Source organism: Botrytis fragariae (assembly GCF_013461495.1).
Source record: "Botrytis fragariae strain BVB16 chromosome Unknown tig00000061, whole genome shotgun sequence".
Taxonomy (NCBI): Eukaryota; Fungi; Ascomycota; class Leotiomycetes; order Helotiales; family Sclerotiniaceae; genus Botrytis; species Botrytis fragariae.
In genome coordinates, this window is record NW_023500994.1 from 85250 (window position 1) to 106273 (window position 21024).

The 21024-nt window shown below is 43.4% G+C and overlaps 9 protein-coding genes across 9 annotated transcripts; 5 read left to right on the forward strand and 4 right to left on the reverse strand.

Moving 5' to 3' along the window:
• Positions 1–850: 850 nt before the first annotated feature.
• Bfra_008139 (putative mitochondrial dicarboxylate protein) lies at positions 851–2026 on the reverse strand (the record flags this gene model as incomplete). Its single annotated transcript, XM_037338503.1, has 3 exons — positions 851–948; positions 1047–1743; positions 1967–2026. The coding sequence occupies 3 exons, from the start codon at positions 2024–2026 to the stop codon at positions 851–853; spliced, it is 855 nt and encodes a 284-aa protein (XP_037191809.1).
• A 629-nt stretch (positions 2027–2655) lies between these two features.
• Positions 2656–4190, forward strand: Bfra_008140 (putative phenylalanyl-trna synthetase protein; the record flags this gene model as incomplete). Its single annotated transcript, XM_037338504.1, has 2 exons — positions 2656–2791; positions 2848–4190. 2 exons carry the CDS (start codon positions 2656–2658, stop codon positions 4188–4190), a joined length of 1479 nt encoding a protein of 492 aa, XP_037191810.1.
• Positions 4191–4712: 522 nt separating this feature from the next.
• Bfra_008141 (uncharacterized protein) lies at positions 4713–5310 on the forward strand (the record flags this gene model as incomplete). Its single annotated transcript, XM_037338505.1, has 3 exons — positions 4713–4819; positions 4910–4968; positions 5084–5310. Exons 1-3 carry the CDS (start codon positions 4761–4763, stop codon positions 5308–5310), a joined length of 345 nt encoding a protein of 114 aa, XP_037191811.1. The 5' UTR covers positions 4713–4760.
• A 1836-nt stretch (positions 5311–7146) lies between these two features.
• On the reverse strand, positions 7147–7523 carry Bfra_008142 (uncharacterized protein; the record flags this gene model as incomplete). Its single annotated transcript, XM_037338506.1, has 2 exons — positions 7147–7284; positions 7422–7523. The coding sequence occupies 2 exons, from the start codon at positions 7521–7523 to the stop codon at positions 7147–7149; spliced, it is 240 nt and encodes a 79-aa protein (XP_037191812.1).
• A 296-nt stretch (positions 7524–7819) lies between these two features.
• On the forward strand, positions 7820–10174 carry Bfra_008143 (putative acetate-- ligase protein; the record flags this gene model as incomplete). The annotated part of the gene is made up of 7 exons (XM_037338507.1): positions 7820–7886; positions 7948–7971; positions 8048–8074; positions 8127–9289; positions 9340–9600; positions 9650–10054; positions 10112–10174. 7 exons carry the CDS (start codon positions 7820–7822, stop codon positions 10172–10174), a joined length of 2010 nt encoding a protein of 669 aa, XP_037191813.1.
• Positions 10175–11722: 1548 nt separating this feature from the next.
• On the forward strand, positions 11723–12001 carry Bfra_008144 (uncharacterized protein; the record flags this gene model as incomplete). The annotated part of the gene is made up of 2 exons (XM_037338508.1): positions 11723–11848; positions 11879–12001. The coding sequence occupies 2 exons, from the start codon at positions 11723–11725 to the stop codon at positions 11999–12001; spliced, it is 249 nt and encodes an 82-aa protein (XP_037191814.1).
• Positions 12002–13019: 1018 nt separating this feature from the next.
• On the forward strand, positions 13020–15720 carry Bfra_008145 (putative adam 8 precursor protein; the record flags this gene model as incomplete). Its single annotated transcript, XM_037338509.1, has 4 exons — positions 13020–13077; positions 13210–14312; positions 14419–15088; positions 15140–15720. 4 exons carry the CDS (start codon positions 13020–13022, stop codon positions 15718–15720), a joined length of 2412 nt encoding a protein of 803 aa, XP_037191815.1.
• Positions 15721–17725: 2005 nt separating this feature from the next.
• Positions 17726–19632, reverse strand: Bfra_008146 (putative rna polymerase ii subunit 3 protein; the record flags this gene model as incomplete). The annotated part of the gene is made up of 4 exons (XM_037338510.1): positions 17726–18116; positions 18173–18738; positions 18802–18958; positions 19541–19632. 4 exons carry the CDS (start codon positions 19630–19632, stop codon positions 17726–17728), a joined length of 1206 nt encoding a protein of 401 aa, XP_037191816.1.
• Positions 19633–20024: 392 nt separating this feature from the next.
• On the reverse strand, positions 20025–20952 carry Bfra_008147 (uncharacterized protein; the record flags this gene model as incomplete). The annotated part of the gene is made up of 3 exons (XM_037338511.1): positions 20025–20392; positions 20427–20469; positions 20503–20952. 3 exons carry the CDS (start codon positions 20950–20952, stop codon positions 20025–20027), a joined length of 861 nt encoding a protein of 286 aa, XP_037191817.1.
• Between the last annotated feature and the right edge of the window lie 72 nt (positions 20953–21024).

The following is a 21024-nucleotide window of genomic DNA, read 5'->3' on the forward strand; positions in this document are numbered from 1 at the left end:
ACTTAAAGACTCTGATATGCAGATTCCCTGCTTTCCTGTCATCACGTTTATTGGCGAGGTTTCTGACTGTCCTTTCAGTTTGAATTTTATTGGATTTCTTGTTTTTAGGAAGGCTGGCTTCATAGGAATGCGTAGTTGAAGTTCTATACTGATTGATAGTGCCACTTCTACTTTGAAAGTCGTCATTGTCGAGGATACGGAGGGTATTCCCATCTATATGGTTCCGGTATAACGTGTGGAGATCAATCAGTACGCTTTAAATCATTCAATATCCCTAACAGAATCTTACTGCAACTTCAATCTCTGCCCCCTCTTCAATTCTACATTTCTTCAATAAAACATGCAAAACACATTACGTTATACGTCTGGATAGATCAAAAGCAGAACGGGAGGAAAAGTTTGGACGTCATTCATTAAGTATGCACGTGTGCATTAAATCTAGAATCTATTCTATGAGGAGCCATGAGTCTATTGTATCCAATCCGGTCTATAAAGCCGTCTATGTGTACGCATATCGCTATCCACCAACGCCGAAAAGGTTGTCCGTGAGAATCTATGTCTAGGTAGGTGTATGTACTGAGGAAGGTATGTAGGTTCGGTGGATATGTATAAAGGCGCTGAAGAAAGAATAGAAGTTTGTCTATCTAGGGGTTTCGTGATGTGAGATTGTGAGGATTGGGTTGATTCCTCAGCCATTTTTTCAAGGGTGGGTGGGTTAGTGAGACAGGCCCGTATTCAAGAGCTTGAGAAGAGCCCCTTCATTACCGCTGCTGTACAAGTCAACGTCCAACATTGGACTAGGTAAATTTGTGGTTCTTCTTTCAGGAAGAACCTCCTGTGAAAAGTTCATTTAAACAATTGCGGCTTCGGGCTCTGCGATTCCTTTTAGAGATCGATATATCTTCTTATGTTGTTCGAGGAAGAGGAATGTTGCGATGGTTTGTGGTCCTACAATTTCTTGATTAGCGCCCACACCTCTTTCCTGTCCCTTTTGTCTTTTTCCATTTGAAATAAAGTTTTGGCAGGGAGTAGCAACTGGAACTCACCCAAGCGAATAAAACTCGGCACCCAGCCCCTAAACATCCATCCAACGCCTTCTACCTTATATACATCCGTCAAGAGTCTCGCTAATCCCTTACTTTCATGACTACTCATAATTCTTGTCTTGATAACATCTACTGGGCTGCAAACCGTGGTAGCCACGAAACCCGCCATTAAAGAAGCAGTGAAATGTGTCGAGAGCCCATCTTCCATCGGTGTATGCCGAATGAGTAGCTGTTTGAAGCTGTCGTAAGAGGCCAATTGAGAAGCAGTCATTAAGACAGCTCGCATACTGTTCGGCCATACTCCGCGGTACAAACTTTTCCACCCTTCTTCTTTTGTCATGCGTATTAATCCATCCACGGCATTCTTATAGTTTCTTCTCTGCTCGACTGGTAATGCAGCATCGTGCTGCATGCGCACATTCAAAACATCGGCTGGGTTTCCTACGATTCCACCAATGAAACCTGAAGTGGAGGCCATGGCGATAAGAATGGGGAAGGAGGGAGGTTTGTTTCCTGATGTGAGGTTCGTCTTGAGCTTTTCGTAAATGCCAAATCGAGTAGTACTATATGTTATTTGGCGCAGAAGGGAAGCGCTAAGCCCCGAATAAAGTCCAACAACACCATTGTGCTTTAAAACATGCACGAATGTGCCAACCATAGTATTGGGCGCATTGCCAGATCGAGTCTGTAATCGGACCTAGTAATGGCAGTATGTTCAGTATTGGCAAATGGAGAAAAATCGGCTTTTGCGCATTCATGCGACAGGAGTTATACCTTAACTATATCATAATTAGAACATGTTCGCACATACAGTACGACTTCCCATACCGAGAAAGACTTCACATACCAAGATCCAATGGATGAGTAACACAAGCCGCAAAACAACTTGCACTGCCTCCAAACCAAAACGGGTACTTTACAGCAGTTACTTTAACCTCCGCTTTCACTACCTCTCCCACACTTTGCTTTCCGCTCGACATTGTTCCACTGGTTCCGAATCTTTCTTCTCGAGGTTCATTCCGATCCCGCAAGGGAAAACACAGGAATTGAAGAATGAGAGAGGAGATTGAACGAAATATATGCAATTGGCTCAGCAATCAGCGGAGGAAAGAGACCGTAAGGAAAAGTGGATAGATAAAAAATGGTAAACAGAAAGAAAAATGGGGAAGGTTAAGGCTGATTGCTAATGTTAGGTGCGAGTTAGAATAGGAGATATTTTTTTTTTTGGCTTGTGAATATAGCTTGGTGCTTGATGCAATTGGTGATTTTCACCCGTCACTGTTGATGGTAACTGAAGATATATTTTGTGTTTTTGTATTTCTGTATTTCTGTAATTTTGTATGTACAAATCGATATGCAGGAGATAAGAGAGAGGGGCGTCCGAAGATTTGTATCCTATCTGATCCATGGATATTGAAGTTCCAAGATTTCTCTTCTCCAGATGAAGAAGGTCGTGTGCATGGGCTTTTCTCAATCAGCCCTTTCGTCATATCTTCGGGTCGGAACAAGCGGCCGCCTCTTGGTAGGTTCGTCAGGGATATTCCGGAAGTTCAGCATTTCATAGCTCTTTTCCCATAAGATAAAATTATTGGATTCGAAGCTCATAACCATGAGACTTCTTACAACAAATAAGGCCTCATTCTCGAGGGGCAATGAGGTCTTGAAAGCCTTCATTGGGCTGAGGAATAATGCTACAAGGAATGTGAGAGTCTGTGGACAATGTCGATATAATTCTTCAGTGGCAGGTGTGTTTACATACAACCCCTCAATTCACGAAGCGCCACTAATACATTTCAAATAGATCTTTCGTCTAAGGCTACGAATGCTTCGGATCCCATTACATCTAAAGAATATAAAAAAGATGAGTGGTACAATGTGCCACAATCGATTACTGATTCCCTCTCTCGAAGTCTACATACAACCTTAGATCATCCTATTTCCATAACTCGCTCAATAATCGAATCAAGATTCCCCTCACCTACCTACAAGTACCATAATACATTCTTCCCCGTCGTATCTACGCATCAAAATTTTGATTCTCTGGGGTTCCCATCGGATCATCCTGGGCGAAGTAAGACGGATACATACTATATCAATAAGGAAACGGTATTACGAACTCATACAAGTGCCCACCAAGCAGATGTATTTCGCAGTAACCAGAGTGAAGGTTTCCTTATTAGTGCAGACGTATACCGCAGAGATGCAATCGATCGAAGCCATTATCCTATTTTCCACCAAATGGAAGGGGCAAGGATGTGGGACAGAGCCAAGGTTCCTAAAGGAGACATCGCAGCTGCTATATGGAAAGATATCGATGCTCTCCCCAAGCATGATATGAAAGTCGAAGATCCAAATCCACCTTTTCACGCGGAGAGAAATCCATTACAAGGAGAGCATACCGAAGCGGAAGCTGAAGCTATTGCGGCACATCTCAAGAAGAGTTTGGAGTTGATGGTGGCAGAGATATTTTCTCGCGCAAAGCAAGCAGCCATAAAAGCAGATCCCAATTTCATCGATGAGCCATTAAAAGTAAGGTGGATAGAAGCTTATTTCCCGTTCACAAGTCCATCCTGGGAGCTAGAAATCTTTTGGCAAGGGGATTGGTTAGAAGTGCTTGGATGTGGTGTTGTTAAGCAGGATATCATGCAGAATGCAGGTGTGCCAGATCAATTAGGATGGGCGTTCGGTATAGGTTTGGAAAGAATCGCCATGTTACTTTTCGAAATTCCAGATATTAGACTGTTTTGGTCCAAAGATGAGAGGTTTCTAAGTCAGTTCAAAGGAGTTTCGGAGAACCTAGAGAATTTGAGGAGATATATTCCATTCTCGAAACATCCCGCATGCTACAAAGATGTTTCCTTTTGGTTACGATCATCCTCTTCGGCAGGAGGTGGTAATGCGGCCAATGCGCACGATTTCCATGAGAATGATTTCATGGAGATTGTTAGGGATATAGGAGGAGACAGAGTGGAGGATGTCAAAAAGGTAGATGAATTTACACATCCGAAAACTGGCCGCAAGAGCATGTGCTATAGGATTAATTATAGGAGTTTGTTGAGAACTCTAACGAACGAAGAGACGAATAAAATGCATGAAGAGGTCAAAAAGGAATTGGCTGGGAAACTAGGTGTAGAGTTAAGATGACCGATGATAGAGAAGGAAGTCTAAAATATGTATAGCTGTTCCTTGTATAATAAGTCTATTACGATACCCAAAAGAAGCCTCCTCAATTTGCATTTAGCACATAGACTCGAGCAATCACAGAAGTTCGTGCTTCAATCTTTATATATCTGAAGTTTGTCCATTGGGATACCACTGTACATACTCCAGGAGCTTTGGTATGATACCTTACCTTTTCCGGTAAGTTCAAAACTTGGGGCTCATCAGGAATAGCTCAATATCAACTAAAGCGCACCGGGACCTTCCAAAAAACCTAAGCCAGATCGCAGATGATACTCACCGGGCGTTATTTACATTTTTCGTGAAGGCCAGAGCTCTGATACATACCCAAGCTTCAACCCCCGCATACGTCATTATTATTGATCTGCATCAAATAATCGACTAGCTAGCAAACAAGCAAATAAGAAACACAACATCTATATATTACATTCGAATGAAACCATTTTGTTAAGAGAAAGAGTCAAGAATATCCTCATCCACACAAAGAACAAGAACTCCTTAGAACACATAACAACAAGCAAGCAAACAATCAAAATGACGGAAGCTACGCATACGAAATTGATGGACACGGAGAGGGGAGGCGAGAACACACAGTAAGTTGCTTTCCATATCTTGACCCTGAGGTAGTATTGAGCTATCGAGAGATGCTCTGGAGTGATGATATACTGATGCAATGGGATTAGATATGAATCTCAAAATATATTTACGCAGTCGCCTGCTAAAGACCAGGGGACCTTTGGAGGTAATTATTCATTTTTCCTCTCCCCTTTCTTCATATTCTCATGTCCACTCGTTTTCTTCCTGTGTCCCTCCGCCTATCTTCCAAACATCAAATAGTATCTAACCCTGACGAACAGACTCGACAGGGCCCTCCGAAGCCACTCTCCAAAAAGCCGCAGAACACAAAGCGCGTGGCGAGCGAACGGCGGAGAATATTAGGTATGGAGAGGCGATTAGTGAGCATGGGTTTGGAGGGGAGACGGTGGGATATAGCATGGGGGTTGGGGGTGGAGAGAATAAGGAGGAGACGGAGGATACAAGGAGAAAAATGGGTTATGGAGCGGGGAACGAGATTGGTGGTTGATAGAGAGAAAGTGGCGTGAGAGAGGAAGGGAGGGAAGGGGGAGGGCATTTACTAGAACTATCTATGGGGGTTTCGTTCAGACTTCTATGGTATTCGGTTGAAATTAGTTAAGGATAGAAATCAATGATTTACTTTGTATATATGTTTGTATGATGTATCAATCATCCACCTGTTACTCACCACTAAACGACATCAATCAGGCATCCTCTCCGAATCTCCATCGCGGATCTCTAACTCCGTTTCCTATAGCAGAATAGTGTTTGGATAGTGGCGAAGAAGCGAGAATGCGATCTCATAGCTAGATGGCAATTACGATAGAACAAAGGTGAACAAAGGTATCGCTCAAGCCGAAGGATGCGCAGACATACCTAGCAGTTTGGTATATGGACATGGACGAATTTCCTACTTATCCACGTGGTATGGTGCTAGGATAGACGAGGGAATGAGGGGTCAGGCCCCCATGTTGTGTAACTGGTGAAGGAGGTATCCGGTCGGAGGGGTGCTTACCTGCCCAATGTAAGAAAAGTGTCCAGAAAGTCTTCGATGTGTGGTGGAACCTCTTGGGTTTCTTGGGGTAACGTAAGATTGTCTAAGCAAAATGGTTTTTAGTCTCCGTGGAACTAGTCGATCCGTTGATCACGGCGTAGTTGCCGTCGTGATTGCGGCATTGGTGAGGTAGCATGCAAGCTATTTCATTTATGTGGTAGTATAATTATAACCTTAATGAATCGTAGGATAGTAGAGTAGTATTGGAAAAGACCATATTTGATAAAGCAAGTTGGTTCTGAATAGAGAAGCTGTCGTGTATCACAGCAAGGGATCATATGTCGAGGTTCCTAATGGGATACTCGAGCCGTTGGTTCTGGAACAGGCTTCTTGGTAAGATTGGTTAAATTGGGTACCAAGAGTTTGGTAATTCGTGATACAGCGTATGTTCGAATGCTACAGTGGACGGTACTATGCAGAAAGCGTATAACGGTACAGTAAGTGCATGTAGGTCGGTGATGTTGTATCCTTGGATTCGAATCAGAATGCTGACCTTCTGAACCCCCCTGTCGGAACATATGTCTTGGCGCTGCGTGCTTGAAGTCGATAGAGGGGCCTCTCTGTATATGATATATGATTTCTGTTGTGGGAGCAGTTGCCAGTCATTTAAATGAGCAGACTTCAGTTGGTCCGAAGTGACTTTCTTGACTACCTAGGTAAGAGACTGGATAAACTCGGTTGTGAGAACTCAGAGAACATACTAATTGTGCTACTCAACCGAAGCCGACGCCGGCATCGCAACTCAGCGAGTTTAGACCACCCCTTGAGATTTGGAGGGACCGAGGGGAATATCTTTCTCAATATTGTTCCACTTTTTCAACTCCACTACAAAGCTTGAGAGCTTCCAGTTGGAGACCGCTGAGAGTCTCTCCTTTACTAAGCTGGTGATAAGTGGAAATTCCTTTCCGTTGGGAATTGCGGCAACACGGATATCGTTTTCAATTCAATTCAATTGGATACTGGAGACATGAGACCGGTATGATAGACCTGAGTAAGAAGGATTATGTGGGGATTGATGTTCGATGTTCGACGTTCGATGGCACCAGGAACAATCAAGTATATCTGACATACTAGAGCGAAGATGGGTCTCCTTGAGGTTGAGATAGTGGAAGATTTCAAATAAGAGGAAATAGTGTATTAGAAGCACTCTAGATGCATCAATCCCTCGTCTACAACCCCGAGCGATGGAAATAGACCTTGAGCAGCCATGATTGTCACAAGATCTGCAATTATTTGAATTCTTTCCCTACAACAAATGCAAAGCTTATGCACCTAACCCCACACACATCCCTAGCAAGCTATGCCTTGCAAAGGGGAGGGAATCCCGAAAAATGTTATGTGAATTAGTTCAAAATTGGTATTTGGAGCCGCCGGAGTGTATTCGCTTCGCACATAGCAGGCTAGCGACTCGGTGGAAAGGAGTTGTAACTTGTTAAGAAACAATAAGGATTAAGTATATCGTAATTAGCAGCATTAAAGAGTTTGAAGAAACCAATCACGAAGAAGGGAAAAGGGAAAAGAATACTAGGACATAAGTTCATTAACCGGGGTAAATCAACACAAACTACCTTGGGTGTTGCATGTTGGAGCGACACAAGTCCATTGCCCCGAATTCTACTACAGCTAAAGACCCAGCTGATTCCTTTCCCATTATCTTCCATTCTCATTTTTACTCCCTTCCTTATACTTCTTCTTCATGATTGTAATCTCACTTGATTAAATCTTCTTCTTATTCACTCTCCTCAAGCAATAATCATTACGCATTCCGACTGATCACGCATTTGAATTTCGTCACCGATTATTGGCGCACAAAGAAAGGAGCGACGCTATACTTCCACGACCCCGCATTGCGGTGACACTAAGTAAATACCAAGCTCGTAAATACCAAGCTCGCGGCGTCGACCTTCACTCCATCTTTCACGTCTCAATCAATTCACAATACCACAATATCAGAAATATAGCAATGTCTGAAGGAAAGGTAAAGCCGTCTACTCCAGTAGTAGCAGAAGCTCATGATGTCGACACTTTCCGTGAGTCAAGAACCCAAGCTATCCGTGCCGAATGTGCATTTACTGACCCATCGTCCTACAGATCCCCCGCAAAAGATGTTTGACAGTAAGCTCTCAATCCTCAGACCCACGAGAGGTCGCATGCCGGTTAACAATTGTGAAATACTAACAATGTTATGTAGAGCATCCAAGCAAACCCCATTTGAGCGGTAAGATTCATAATCCCCTCTTGGCAAAAATCATGGAAACTGATAGCAATAGGACTCGACGAATACAAGAAACTCTACGATGAATCGATTAAAGAGCCCAACAAGTTCTGGGGAAGAATGGCCCGTGAACTTCTCACCTGGCAAAAGGATTTCGAGACTGTACACAGCGGATCATTCGTTGGCGGTGACAATGCTTGGTTCTTGGAGGGTCAACTAAACGCTTCATACAATTGTGTTGATCGTCATGCGATCAAGAACCCAGACAAGCCAGCTATCATCTACGAAGCCGATGAGGCTAGCGATGGTCGCACCCTTACATATGCTGAACTTCTGCGAGAAGTTTGCAAAACCGCGTATGTTCTCAAACAAATGGGTGTCAAGAAAGGAGATACTGTTGCGATCTATTTGCCTATGATTCCAGAAGCTGTTATTGCTTTCTTGGCTTGTTCACGTATCGGTGCAGTTCACTCCGTAGTCTTTGCTGGTTTCTCGTCCGATTCTCTCAGGGATAGAGTTATTGATGCTCAATCGAAAGTTGTTATTACTTCCGATGAAGGCAAGCGTGGTGGAAAACTCATTGGCACAAAGAAGATTGTGGATGATGCACTGAAACAATGTCCCGATGTCACACACTGCCTGGTTTACAGACGTACCGGTGCGGATGTTCCAATGACCAAAGGACGTGATTGGTGGTGGCATGAGGAGGTCGAGAAATGGCCATCTTACATTGCTCCAGAGCCAATGAACTCCGAGGATCCATTGTTCTTACTCTACACTTCTGGATCAACTGGAAAACCCAAGGGTGTTATGCACTCAACAGCTGGGTATCTTTTAGGTGCGGCAGCTACTGGAAAGTATGTTTTCGATATCCACGACTCAGATAAATTCTTCTGTGGTGGTGATGTCGGATGGATTACTGGTCACACATATGTAGTTTACGCCCCTCTTCTTCTTGGTGTTGCGACTGTTGTGTTCGAAGGAACTCCAGCATACCCAGATTTCTCCAGATATTGGGATGTCATTGAGAAGCACGAGGTCACACAATTCTATGTAGCGCCTACAGCACTCAGATTATTGAAGCGTGCCGGTGATCAACATGTCAAGGCACAGATGAAGCACTTGAGAGTTTTGGGATCAGTTGGTGAACCAATTGCTGCCGAGGTCTGGAAGTGGTATTTTGAGATTGTTGGAAAGGAAGAAGCTCACGTTGTTGACGTAAGTCCATCTTGATCTGGTCATTGAAATCAATGCTGACATTATTGTAGACCTACTGGCAAACTGAGACTGGTTCCCACGTTATTACTCCTCTCGCAGGTGTCACTCCTACTAAGCCTGGTAGTGCATCGCTCCCATTTTTTGGTATTGAGCCTGCGATTATCGACCCTGTCTCCGGAGAAGAAATTCACGGAAATGATGTCGAGGGTGTACTGGCTTTCAAGCAACCATGGCCCAGTATGGCTCGTACCGTTTGGGGTGCACACAAGAGATATATGGACACCTATTTGAACGTCTACAAGGGATACTACGTAGGTTTCACTCTCCAATCTTTCTTTGCAGCTTACTGACATGATACAGTTCACCGGTGATGGGGCAGGACGTGATCACGAAGGTTACTACTGGATTCGAGGTCGTGTTGACGATGTTGTCAATGTCAGCGGTCACCGTCTCTCTACTGCTGAAATCGAAGCTGCTTTGATTGAACACCATGCCGTTGCTGAAGCTGCCGTTGTTGGTATCAACGATGAGCTTACCGGACAAGCAGTCAACGCTTTCGTCGCTATTAAGGACGGTCATGAGGTCGACGACCAATTGAAGAAAGATCTCATCTTACAAGTCCGAAAGAGTATCGGTCCATTCGCAGCTCCAAAGGCAGTATTTGTCGTTCCAGATTTACCAAAGACTAGAAGTGGTAAGATTATGCGTAGAATTTTGAGAAAGATTCTAGCGGGTGAAGAGGATCAATTGGGTGATATTTCTACGGTATGTTTGACAATCCTCCCTTCGATTAATAGTATCAGTGCTAACATCGATATGTAGCTCTCCGACCCAAGTGTAGTCGAGAAAATCATCGATACAGTTCACAGCGCAAGAAAGAAGTAGAGTAATGAAAAGAAATACATTGGATATTCTAATGATGGGAGAGAGGAGTTCTATGTTGTTTATCGTTTTTAATGCATGCAGATTATGTCATGCTAGTTTATCTTTTCTTTACAGTCATTGGACTTGACTCAAAGAAGTCTGTTAGCAATATTGGAGGACTGGTGATGAACTTCGGTTTCGGTTGGTCTTGAGGGAATATCAGGGGGTTAGGTCGCTTTTATTTGATTGGTATTTAGTTGAGTATGATGAATCAAGAATCTTTTTATATGATAGTTCCATTAATACCCTTCTACGCTTTGCTTACTCGGAGTGCTTGTGTGTATATATATATATAACACCTGTAACATGTATGACATGAAACCCGAATCGGCTTTTGAGATTCGAGATTCAAGATTGGAGATTAGGTGAGATGGATTGGTAAGACTTGATCAACTGCGGCCGGAACACATATGCCGAAACGGAAGGGGACTTGGCATGGTGAACTTGGCGTGTCCACTCTGACGGGCTTGGCTGGCGATGATTTGATGGGTTGGGATGTGTACCTCCTATCTCCTTTGTTAAGATGTTGCACAGCCTCGTTGGAGAAGCTGAAGATGATGAATTTGTTGGAGATGGATTGCGGATTGCGGATGAGAGATGGAAGGGCTGGTGTCTTGGTATGATGGTTGGTGGGGGTGAGGGGGGAGGGTTTGTAATGGGTATGTACCGTTTGAGAGCGCGATGGCGCAATGGGCATCTTATCTTGGTATGGTTGGGTTAGGGGGCGAGGGTATGATGGACTCGTCACTTATTGGGGCTGTTTGGGTGAGATGAGAAATGTGCGTGCTACGGGATTGTCGGGAATCGGGATAGGCTCGGAGGGGAGGGGGCTACGGATATCGTGGATAGTGTAGTATAGCATGGCATAGCCTCAAACTGGTGGTGGTGGTGGTTAATGTGGTGGAGGGGATTGCGTGGACGTGGATGGGTGAGGGGGGTGAGGTTTGGATGGTGTGATATGGGGGAGTAGGGGATGGTAATGGGAGATGGGGAACGGTAGTTTAGATGGGTAGATAGTTTGATGATTTGATGATGTTGTGTTTGGGGGAGATGGGAGCTAGGCGTTCTGTTCGGCCGGGATGTATGTACATGTCGATTTGAAATCTCACGTCTAGTGTTCAATTCGTCTTTAAATATCCTCGACAGATCTCTTGTAGCAAATACATTCCAGAGACAATGAAGAGTGGCACGTGATCATGATCGTCAGGAATGTCATGTTGATATTGATCGTAACGAGTATAGTTCCATGTAGTTTTGACAGCTAGCAAATCATTATGGATACCTTTGTGGGACTAGGTACAGAGCAGATGAATCTTCAATAGTCCCAGTTTGTTTATTTCATGTCATCTCATCTTCTTCCGAGTCCTACCTTATGATGATATGCAAGAACTTTATTGGTTGAGAGGAAGACGGAGATGGATGGATGGATTGGGATGATGATGCTGGGATTGTTGGCTATGAAGCGATGTGATAGGTTACCCCAGGTTCGTTTGAATCCTTCTTGAAAGAATGTACGATGTAGAAGAGGGGAGGGGCAACGAATTACGATGCAATAGAACGCTTTTCTTTGATTCGAGTCAAGGCCAAGGTCAAGGTCAGAAAGAGGCCACAAGAGGTGCATCACTCCGCCACATGGTTGGTATTGCCACCATCTAGAATCTCCAGATCGAAAAGATAAAGTTCATCCATCGGTCGAAGATTTCGGGTTTAAAGAAGAAACCTCAGGAAGGACAAGCTGCAGGACTAAAAGAAGAAGAACAAGAAGAAGCAGAAGATTATAATGGATGAACTGGTTGATTGATGATGAATTGATAATAATGATATTAAGCCAAGAGAAATTAGTTCCAAATTTGGCTGCATCCCAAGACATTTTATTTCCTTAATTCGTTATTCTTTTCTTCTGCATCTGTTCGTATCCATCGTATTAGTTTGCCGGTCTTCCAGTATCCCAAATATATGTAAACAAAAGCTCAGCCACGGTTTGATTCCATTCATTGTATTTTTTGGCCAACGACGGGACGCATAACCAGTACCTATAACCAACAGTCACTTTCGCTCAAACACTTGCAGAGTCGAATTGGACACCAGAAACTCGAGTCACGATATCATTTTAATATACATCATCGAGAATATACCGAACGACAACGATAGAAGGCAAGACGAGAAGGAGAAGTCTTTGTGTTCGTGTATTTCGAGTATTTGAGGGGGCTGAAACGATATTTGAATAGTCCTTTCGTCTCCATCAACCGGGTAATCAATACAATCAACCATAAGAAAGGGAAGGAGTATATTTATTACAAGTGACAATTTATCCTACGAGAAGGATTGTATTAAATACCACCTACCGACCAATTCATTGCAGTCTGACAGAGTAGATCAGTCCAAACTCCCATCGACTAGTTCAATTGCGGAAAAGGTTACCAGGCAATCATTAACCTTTTCTAACTCACTTATTATTACAAACATTCACATTCAATTTACATTCACGCGATTCCTACGAAAAACCTCATCACATCACCACCACCACCACCTCGTTCTTTAGACTTATTGTACGATAATAATTCGAGTCGCTCGTTTTTTGATTTCAACCCTGTTCGCAATAAAGAAGAATATAATACTTTGCACATTTCCGAGACTTTCCACAACTACGAGTTGCGCATGAGATAATCAAGGGTACAACATTCTTTTACTTCGGTACTTTGCGATACGAGAGGAGCTGGTGGTGCTCTCATCAGGCTGTGCCCCAGTCCGTTGCAACGAACGATTGTGAGGACAACAGATCAACAATTGTACACAACTACAGATCATGTACATATTGAGGAGTATTGTCGTACTTGCGACTTTATTCTCAAATTCAATAAATGGTATGTCAAATCTCTCACACATGGATATCAGTTGGAATCTCAAGTACAAACAAAAAATATGGCAACTTCTCCCGACCAGCCAACAGCCTTAAAATATGGAGATAATCAAAGGCTAATGAATTAACCTTAAAGCACACTCTAATGAAAGGAACCCTTTAACATATATTTCATATGTCGAGACTCCAGTGATTAGAACTCCGTCGCATCGAGTACATGCCTTGTCGAGTTTTGATGTCGAGTTTGGATTACATGGGGGACAACAACGAGTAAAGCTGTCGCTGCAACCTAATCACGATGTTATTGCGGATGGAGCCACGATTACACATTTAGCTGCCGATGGAACTGTAAGGACTTCAGAAACTATCGACAGGTCGGCGCATCGGGTATTCAAGGGGTCGACATGGCTACAGCATTATGATGGCGCGGATTGGACGAACGTGGGATGGGCGAGGATAATAGTGAAAAAGGACGGCGATGAACCTCTGTTCGAAGGAGCATTTAGATTGGATGGAGATCATCACCATATCCAGACGAAGACGAGCTTTATGTCCACGAGGCATGCATTGGATCCATCGTTACCGGAAGAAGGAAAAGAATATATGGTTGTGTGGAGGGATTCTGATATTGGAACTGGCTATACCGAAGATAATGAAGGACTCATGCACCCGGATTTGAGAAGAAGCGCTCGGGAGGGCCCTTCATGTTCAGCAGATGGACTTAACTTTAACACAATGAATAACCCGATCAACAACTACGAGCCGATGGCGAAAAGGGAAGAGGGATTCTGGGGATCAATTTCGACTCGAGCCATATTTGGAAGGCAGCTCGATACACAATCAGGTGGAAACTCCGCAGGAGTTAACCTTGCTACCACTATTGGATCAACAGCCGGATGTCCTTCTACTCGAAAAGTTGCTCTCGTGGGAATAGCTACAGACTGTACGTACACAGCCGCTTTCAACTCTACCGAAACGGCTCGAGAAAACGTCATCCAGGTTCTTAACTCTGCCTCGGTACAGTATGAGGATAGTTTCAACATTACTCTGGGTTTACAAAATCTTACCATCAGTGATGCTGCTTGTCCCGCTACTGCATCCTCTTCGGCTCCCTGGAATGTAGGATGTAGTGATAGTGTTACGATTCAAGATCGATTGAACTTATTTTCTGCGTGGAGAGGTGAGCGCCAGGATACTAATGCTTACTGGACTTTGCTTAGTACTTGTGGTACCGGAAGTGTAAGTTTCCTTTTTTTTTTTTTTTTCACTAGACTGTTATTTGATGACGGAATATCTACGGAATAGATGGATGAGACACATTGATCATTTACTAATCTTCTTTTAGGCTGTCGGTTTAGCTTGGCTTGGTCAAGCTTGTGTCACAGACGCACAGGTAGCCTCAACATCATCTGGTAACGAAACTGTCAGTGGTGCCAATGTAGTGGTTAGAACCAGTACCGAATGGCAGGTCCTTGCTCATGAGACTGGACATACATTCGGAGCTGTCCATGATTGTACATCAACAACTTGTAATGATGGTCAAACAGTCGCAGCACAACAATGTTGTCCCCTCAGTAGCTCAACTTGTGATGCTGCGGGAGCATACATCATGAACCCCAGCACTTCAAGTGGCATCACCCAATTTTCACCTTGTAGTATTGGAAACATTTGTTCAGCTATCGGCAGAAATGGTGTCAAAACCAGTTGTTTGACTGCAAATAGAGACATCACTATAATTACCGCAAGTCAATGCGGTAACGGAATTGTGGAATCAGGCGAAGATTGTGACTGTGGGGGAACTAGTGGGTGTGGGAGCAATAGTTGCTGCGATCCAACTACTTGCAAATTTACGACAAATTCGGTTTGTGATCCTAGCAATGAGGACTGTTGTACATCGACTTGTCAGTTTGCATCCAATGGTACAGTATGCCGCTCGAGTACCGGTGTCTGTGATCCACAAGAAGTCTGCAGCGGAACTGCTGCTACTTGTCCTGAGGATGCTACTGCTCCTGATGGTAAGATCCCGTAACGTTCTCGTTTCCCAATATAATACTAACTTGTAACAGGAACTTCTTGTGGCAATTCTTCGTCATTGTCCTGTGCTTCAGGTCAATGTACTTCGCGCGATCTTCAATGCAAAACCATTATGGGATCATACACCACAGGTAACGATACATATGCCTGTTCTTCCTCTGGATGTCAAATCTCCTGTGCTTCCCCTGAATTTGGCTCCAACGTTTGCTACTCCATGCAGCAAAACTTTCTAGACGGTACATCTTGTCAAGGTGGTGGAAAATGTTCCAACGGTGATTGCAAGGGTGCATCAGTCGGCAAAGAAATCACTTCCTGGATTCAAGAACATAAAAATCTCGTGATAGGTATCGCTTCTGCAGTCGGCGCTTTAGTCATCTTTGCAATACTCAGCTGCTGTATAGGCAGGATGAGAAGGAGAAAGGCAATTAGATTAGCAAAGGAAAGAGCGGCTAACAACCCGCAAGGTTGGCCGCAAGGACCAAATATGTGGCAAGCTCCTTTGAACGGTCCCAGAGGAGGGAGAGGAGCGGCGGCTCCTAATGGAGGTACTTGGGTAGATGGAAGATGGAGACAGGAACCCCCTGGATGGCATCCAAGTGTTAGGTATGCTTGATTTGAAAGAGTTTATAATTTAACTTTGGGTATGGGAAAGTGCATGGCATACATTCATTATGCATTATATACATCACATGGTGTTTTGGATTGATTTCTATGGGGGTCTTGGTATAGGTTCGATGGAACGAAATCAGACATGGCGTTTCAGGTCCTGGGGTTCTTGGGTATGAAGAGGGCTGGTGGCTTATGATTTGGTATATATATAAATACCAGCATATAGCGTTACTATATTCATTTGTTATGTTTACTTCTCTACTTATTTTTTTAGTTATTTTTTTTTTATGTCTTAGATTGTGGTGTTCAAAGAGGAAGAGGGGGAAGTAGAAGGAGTGGGAGAGAGGAAGGGGAGTGAATGAATGAATTGATTTGTTGGTTGAGCAGATTTTTATCATTGTGCAATGTGAATATGAAAGTTGATGTCTAAATTCCCGAATTGTGATTTCTGTTGGGGGATAATGGAGCCTGGGGTTTGTGAGGAGAGTGGTGCCTCGTTAGTAATTGCTAGTTCCTGGTCAATGGTGGGAGTGTTGAGCTCACAGTTAGGAACATGCATTTGTAGTCCAGGAAGTTGGAACGCGTGAGAATTGAAGATGAGTGTGTTTGTATGTTTGTTGGTTGCTATGTGTATGTGTATGTGTATGTGTATGTGTATGTGTATGTGTATGTGTATATAACATTAAGGGTAGGATAGGATAGGATTACCTTACTCCGGACTTGGACTTGGACTTGGACTTGTGATTGGACTTTTACGTGGACTTGGGATAAATACTATCCGTGTATCTTATGGATAGTAGATAGTAGAGAGTAGAAAGTAGAAAGTAGAAAGTAGAAAGTAGAAAGTAGAAAGTAGAGAGTAGAAAGTAGAAAGTAGAGAGTAGAGAATAAATTACAATAGGAGAAGAGTAAAAGAATCGTTTCGTAGATGTCATTGATTTGATGTATTCTTAATCCTCGATCATATTCATTCTCATTTCCTTTCTTTCGTTTTCTCTTTTCTTTTCTATCTTTTCCATTTCTTCTTTTCCATTTTTTCTGGGTTTCTGGTTTTCTGGTTTTTGTGGTTTACTCTGTTTTTTTGCTCTGCGCTGCTCTTTTGTTCCTGCTTTTCCACTTTGGAAAAACTGATGGAGAGAGGAAGAAGAAGAAATGTAGATAGACAGGTAGATAGACATAAAACAAAGAGAAAACACTTAAACAGAAACCCCACAGAGGGAGAAGAATCCCAGAGAGAAGAGAAGAAACGAAATAAATAAATAAATGGCAAACAAGAAGCGAAAAACGAAAAGCAGGGGAGAGTATGAAGAAGAGAAACTCCCTACCAAGTAAATGAGTATGATGATTACAGTTTACCTATGTAAGAACGTGGATCCAAGCAATGCCATTCAAGTATCACATACGGAAATAATGCCATTCGTTCAGTGACCACAAATTTGCACGCATCCATCTGTAAAGAAAAGAACATCTCTCCATCTATCCATCCAATGCGCACCACAACCCAATAGGAAAAATAAGAGGGAAAAAAAGAACAGATTCGTGGAATTCATTCATTGATAAGGGTCTAAATAGTATGTATGTATGTATTGATCGTTGCAATACTTTCCTATCCATTTGATACTGTAGAATCTTAGGAAAACGTCCTGTAAACGCCAATCCTACCCAGATAATGCCCACCCACCTCCACGGTATGCAATTATTGATTGTACATTTTATCTTATTTTGTGTGTAGTTCTTTTGTTTTTGCTTTTGTTGTTGCATTGATATTCCCCTGATCGTTGCCAATTTAGTGCAAGGAACACTTTTCTTTGATCTTCCTTGGGACAGACTGGATCAAATAACATCAATGTATGTCACTGGTTCTGGTTTGAAGATCAAAAGACATGCCGCTTAAAAACGGAGAAGAGGCAGAAAATCCAACTCTGTCCGTCAGCATGAAAAGTAAACCAGAAACTCATTTCTTCATGACGAACTTTTAATACCCTTTCGTCATCATGAACAGATACTCTCTACCATCCACTTTGACCGTTTTGGCCATATGGAGTAGCACCATAAGGAGTAGCTGCACCACCCGCACCACCCGCACCACCCCAAGCATTACCCCCACCATATGGCGTAGCGTAGCCTGGGTCTTGCCAACCATGACCATTCATACCAACGTCCGGGCTTTGAGGCGCATCATATCCACCGCCATTGGCCTGGCCATCTCCCTCAGTAAGATCCTGAAGGACCGCTGCCAATTTCTGTTGCATGACTTTGATGCCTTGCTGAATGATTGCATCGGGCTCTAGGTTGCCAATTGATTCGACTTCGAAGTAAAAGTTATTTGGAACGGCATCGTAATCAAAGGGGGCGCCTTCTTGGGCTGGCTCTTCCCAATCCGCATATTTACTCTTGGGCCTGTGGTGGCTAGGTAAGCATAATTTCTTGGTCCCATTAAAGGATCATTTACATACCATTCCTTTGCAGCATCATGCTCATACCACAAATCGATGTGCTTCAATTTGTTGTGTGGATCATATTCAAAGCCGACAGCAGCTGTAGGTGCCCATTTCGCGTGTTCCTTTGCAATACCCTTCAAGGCTATACATTTCATGCGCAACTCCTGTCCCTTTCTCAATTTGGCAATGACTGGTCCAAGTCCATCTGGATCAGTGATAACAGGATTTCCGACCCATTTGTTAGCACGTTGAGGATCGACCACCAAATCGCGAGCATAGACTTTCATGATTTCATCACCCGTACATCTTGCGTGGAGGGTAAGTGTAACACTGCAAAGTTCGCAGTTTCCTTCGCAATCGCAATCTCTCGTATAGATAACATCATCACAATTCTTCGAGTTTAGCGGGATAAGACCAAGCCGATGCGCGATAAATTCATCTGCTAGGACTGATGTATTGGCTTCGATTTGGACTCGATCGATAGCGATTGTTGGGACTTCTGAGAGAATTGTTCGACGGAGCGAGTTTGCAAAGGAGAGGTCTACGTTGGATAATTCAAAGTCGACGTGATGTGAACCAGCCTATGATACAGTGCGCATGAGCTTCCAAAGCATTAAATTCAGCTATAGCAATGTAGAATATACCTCTGTGATCTTGACTTGAGGTCCTGAGGACTCTTGGTCCATTACCATAGGATCGTAATCCATATTGGGCGACTTGACAAAGAAATTTGCTGATGGGCGAATTGCTTGGGCTGGCCTTGCGGTGGACTGAAATCCGGAGAACGCGAGGATAGACAACCTAACCCCTTAGGCTGAACTCAATTTTAACTCCAAATAATTTCCTGAAGAGTCTGAGCCACGGGTGATAATGAATTTGAAATGACTGTGGGTATTCTGCAAGGCTGAAGTATCTGGTGATGAAATTTAGGTTCTGCAATGACAATATGAAAGATACTGCGGTTGATAGAGGCTGAAGGAACATCCATCCCTTGTCTCGGACAATTGGCAGAAGAGTTTACCCGAGCCTCGTTTGAATGTTGATTACATAATCTTACAAAGAAGCGGTAGCACGCCAACATGTGGATAGGAGGCTGTGTAGGAGGTGGAAGGGCCAGAACGTGAGATCAACTTGGACAAGACCTTGTGGCAATGGTACGAAGGAAAAGACCTGACTATTGAGGAGATTTTACGATGATGCGTTACTACTAACTACGCCTCAAGAGACCTGCTGAAATATTGAAAACGGTCTTACAGTCTTGAAAATTTCCCATGACGGCTATATGATTCTTTGCCATTTCTCGTCTGCAAGCGGGTGCGTAAGAAGAAGGCTGAGTATTATCTAGAGGGGATGTTGGGGGATGTTTGTTGCAAAACGGCCTACGTGATTCTAACCTTCAAATCATTTTGCACTTGATTGGAGTAGACAAGTGAAACCCTTTGCATTTGTAACCTTAGTGATTCACAACCCGCCATGCCGTTGTTTTTCAGGAATCAAGTCAGTCTTTGATTGCCATGATGATATGAGTGGACCAATAACTAAAGCTTATATTATGGAGGAATTACCGCTGCGCCCTCAACAAGAGATATGAAGACGAAACTCTAAGGAAAGGATACAGACTGGGCGAGCTGGGCAATGGAGGACCAATCTCACAAGTCGCAATCTCGTACATGCTTCAATCTAACCCCCGTCGCCAATCTGGGCTTTGTCGTTGGGCCATCTACAAGATGATGAATTGGATCTAGGCGGTTAAGCTGTGGGCGACCAAGTGGAACCGTTTTCTATTGAAGATTCGGATTTCGTGTACAGAGTACGCAAGAGCCACTGGGTAGAACATGCGAAGGCAGTGTTCTAATGCTTTCTAGGTTTAACAGGTCGCCATGGTATGAAGTCCTTCGCACTCGAAGATCCCAAGAAGGACACGACTAAGACCCCACAATACAAAAATCAAAACAATCTTAAGACATGGACAACAAGTAGATCTAAGCTTTCCACGAGGGCTGTAAGTTGTAACTTGTTTGGTGTTTTCAGTGGGTTTGGTATCTCCCAGCATTGATGGCATGGATCGGTATGGAAGGGTTACTTCTTTTGGTAAATCATTCCCAATTCCCATTCTTCCATTTGCGCAATGTTGAGGCTCAGCATTCGAGCATTTGAGTATTGATCCATGGTCGATCATCCGCCATGCAGCAGATAATTGTAGAGGATGATAGATATCTGGTACTGTAGGTTGCTCTGTAAGTAATTTCTGAATCACTATCACTATCACGTAGCATTACATAGCCGTGACATCCAAGCGAACTAGAAATTTCCTAGAAATCTCGTATGTACCTAGGTAAGCATACATAACACAACCACAAATATAACACATCGTAATAAGTCTTGGGATTATTTGACAATCTCTCTGCCGTACATTCCGCTTTCTCAAGGGTCTTTTCTTCACCTCCTTCTCCCATTGAAAACGAAGGAAGAAACACGGATGAAATTCTGGAGACTTGGCTAAATTGGTGAGGATGTTTCGTAGTTGCGTCGGACGCCTTGATGGAAGCGCTTAATGAGTGTTCCGTATGAGATATCAAAATCAGACTCGGATCAAGTGGCTGGGAAAGCTGGAAGAAGAAAGTCTTGACTAATGCCATCGTGATTGAATTGATCAAGGTTATTGGTTTATTGAGGTGAATTGAACCGCTTGTTCTATTTTCTCTTGTATCAGAGACAACGAACGACAAGACAACTTGATGAGAAACATCGTTACATTGTGCATGGTACCAAGATGGACAAGCTTGACAAGACATTGCTCATGGCTCTCTCGTGTGAATTTCGCACCTTCGTACCTTCGTACGCCTCTACTCCGTATCTACCCAGCG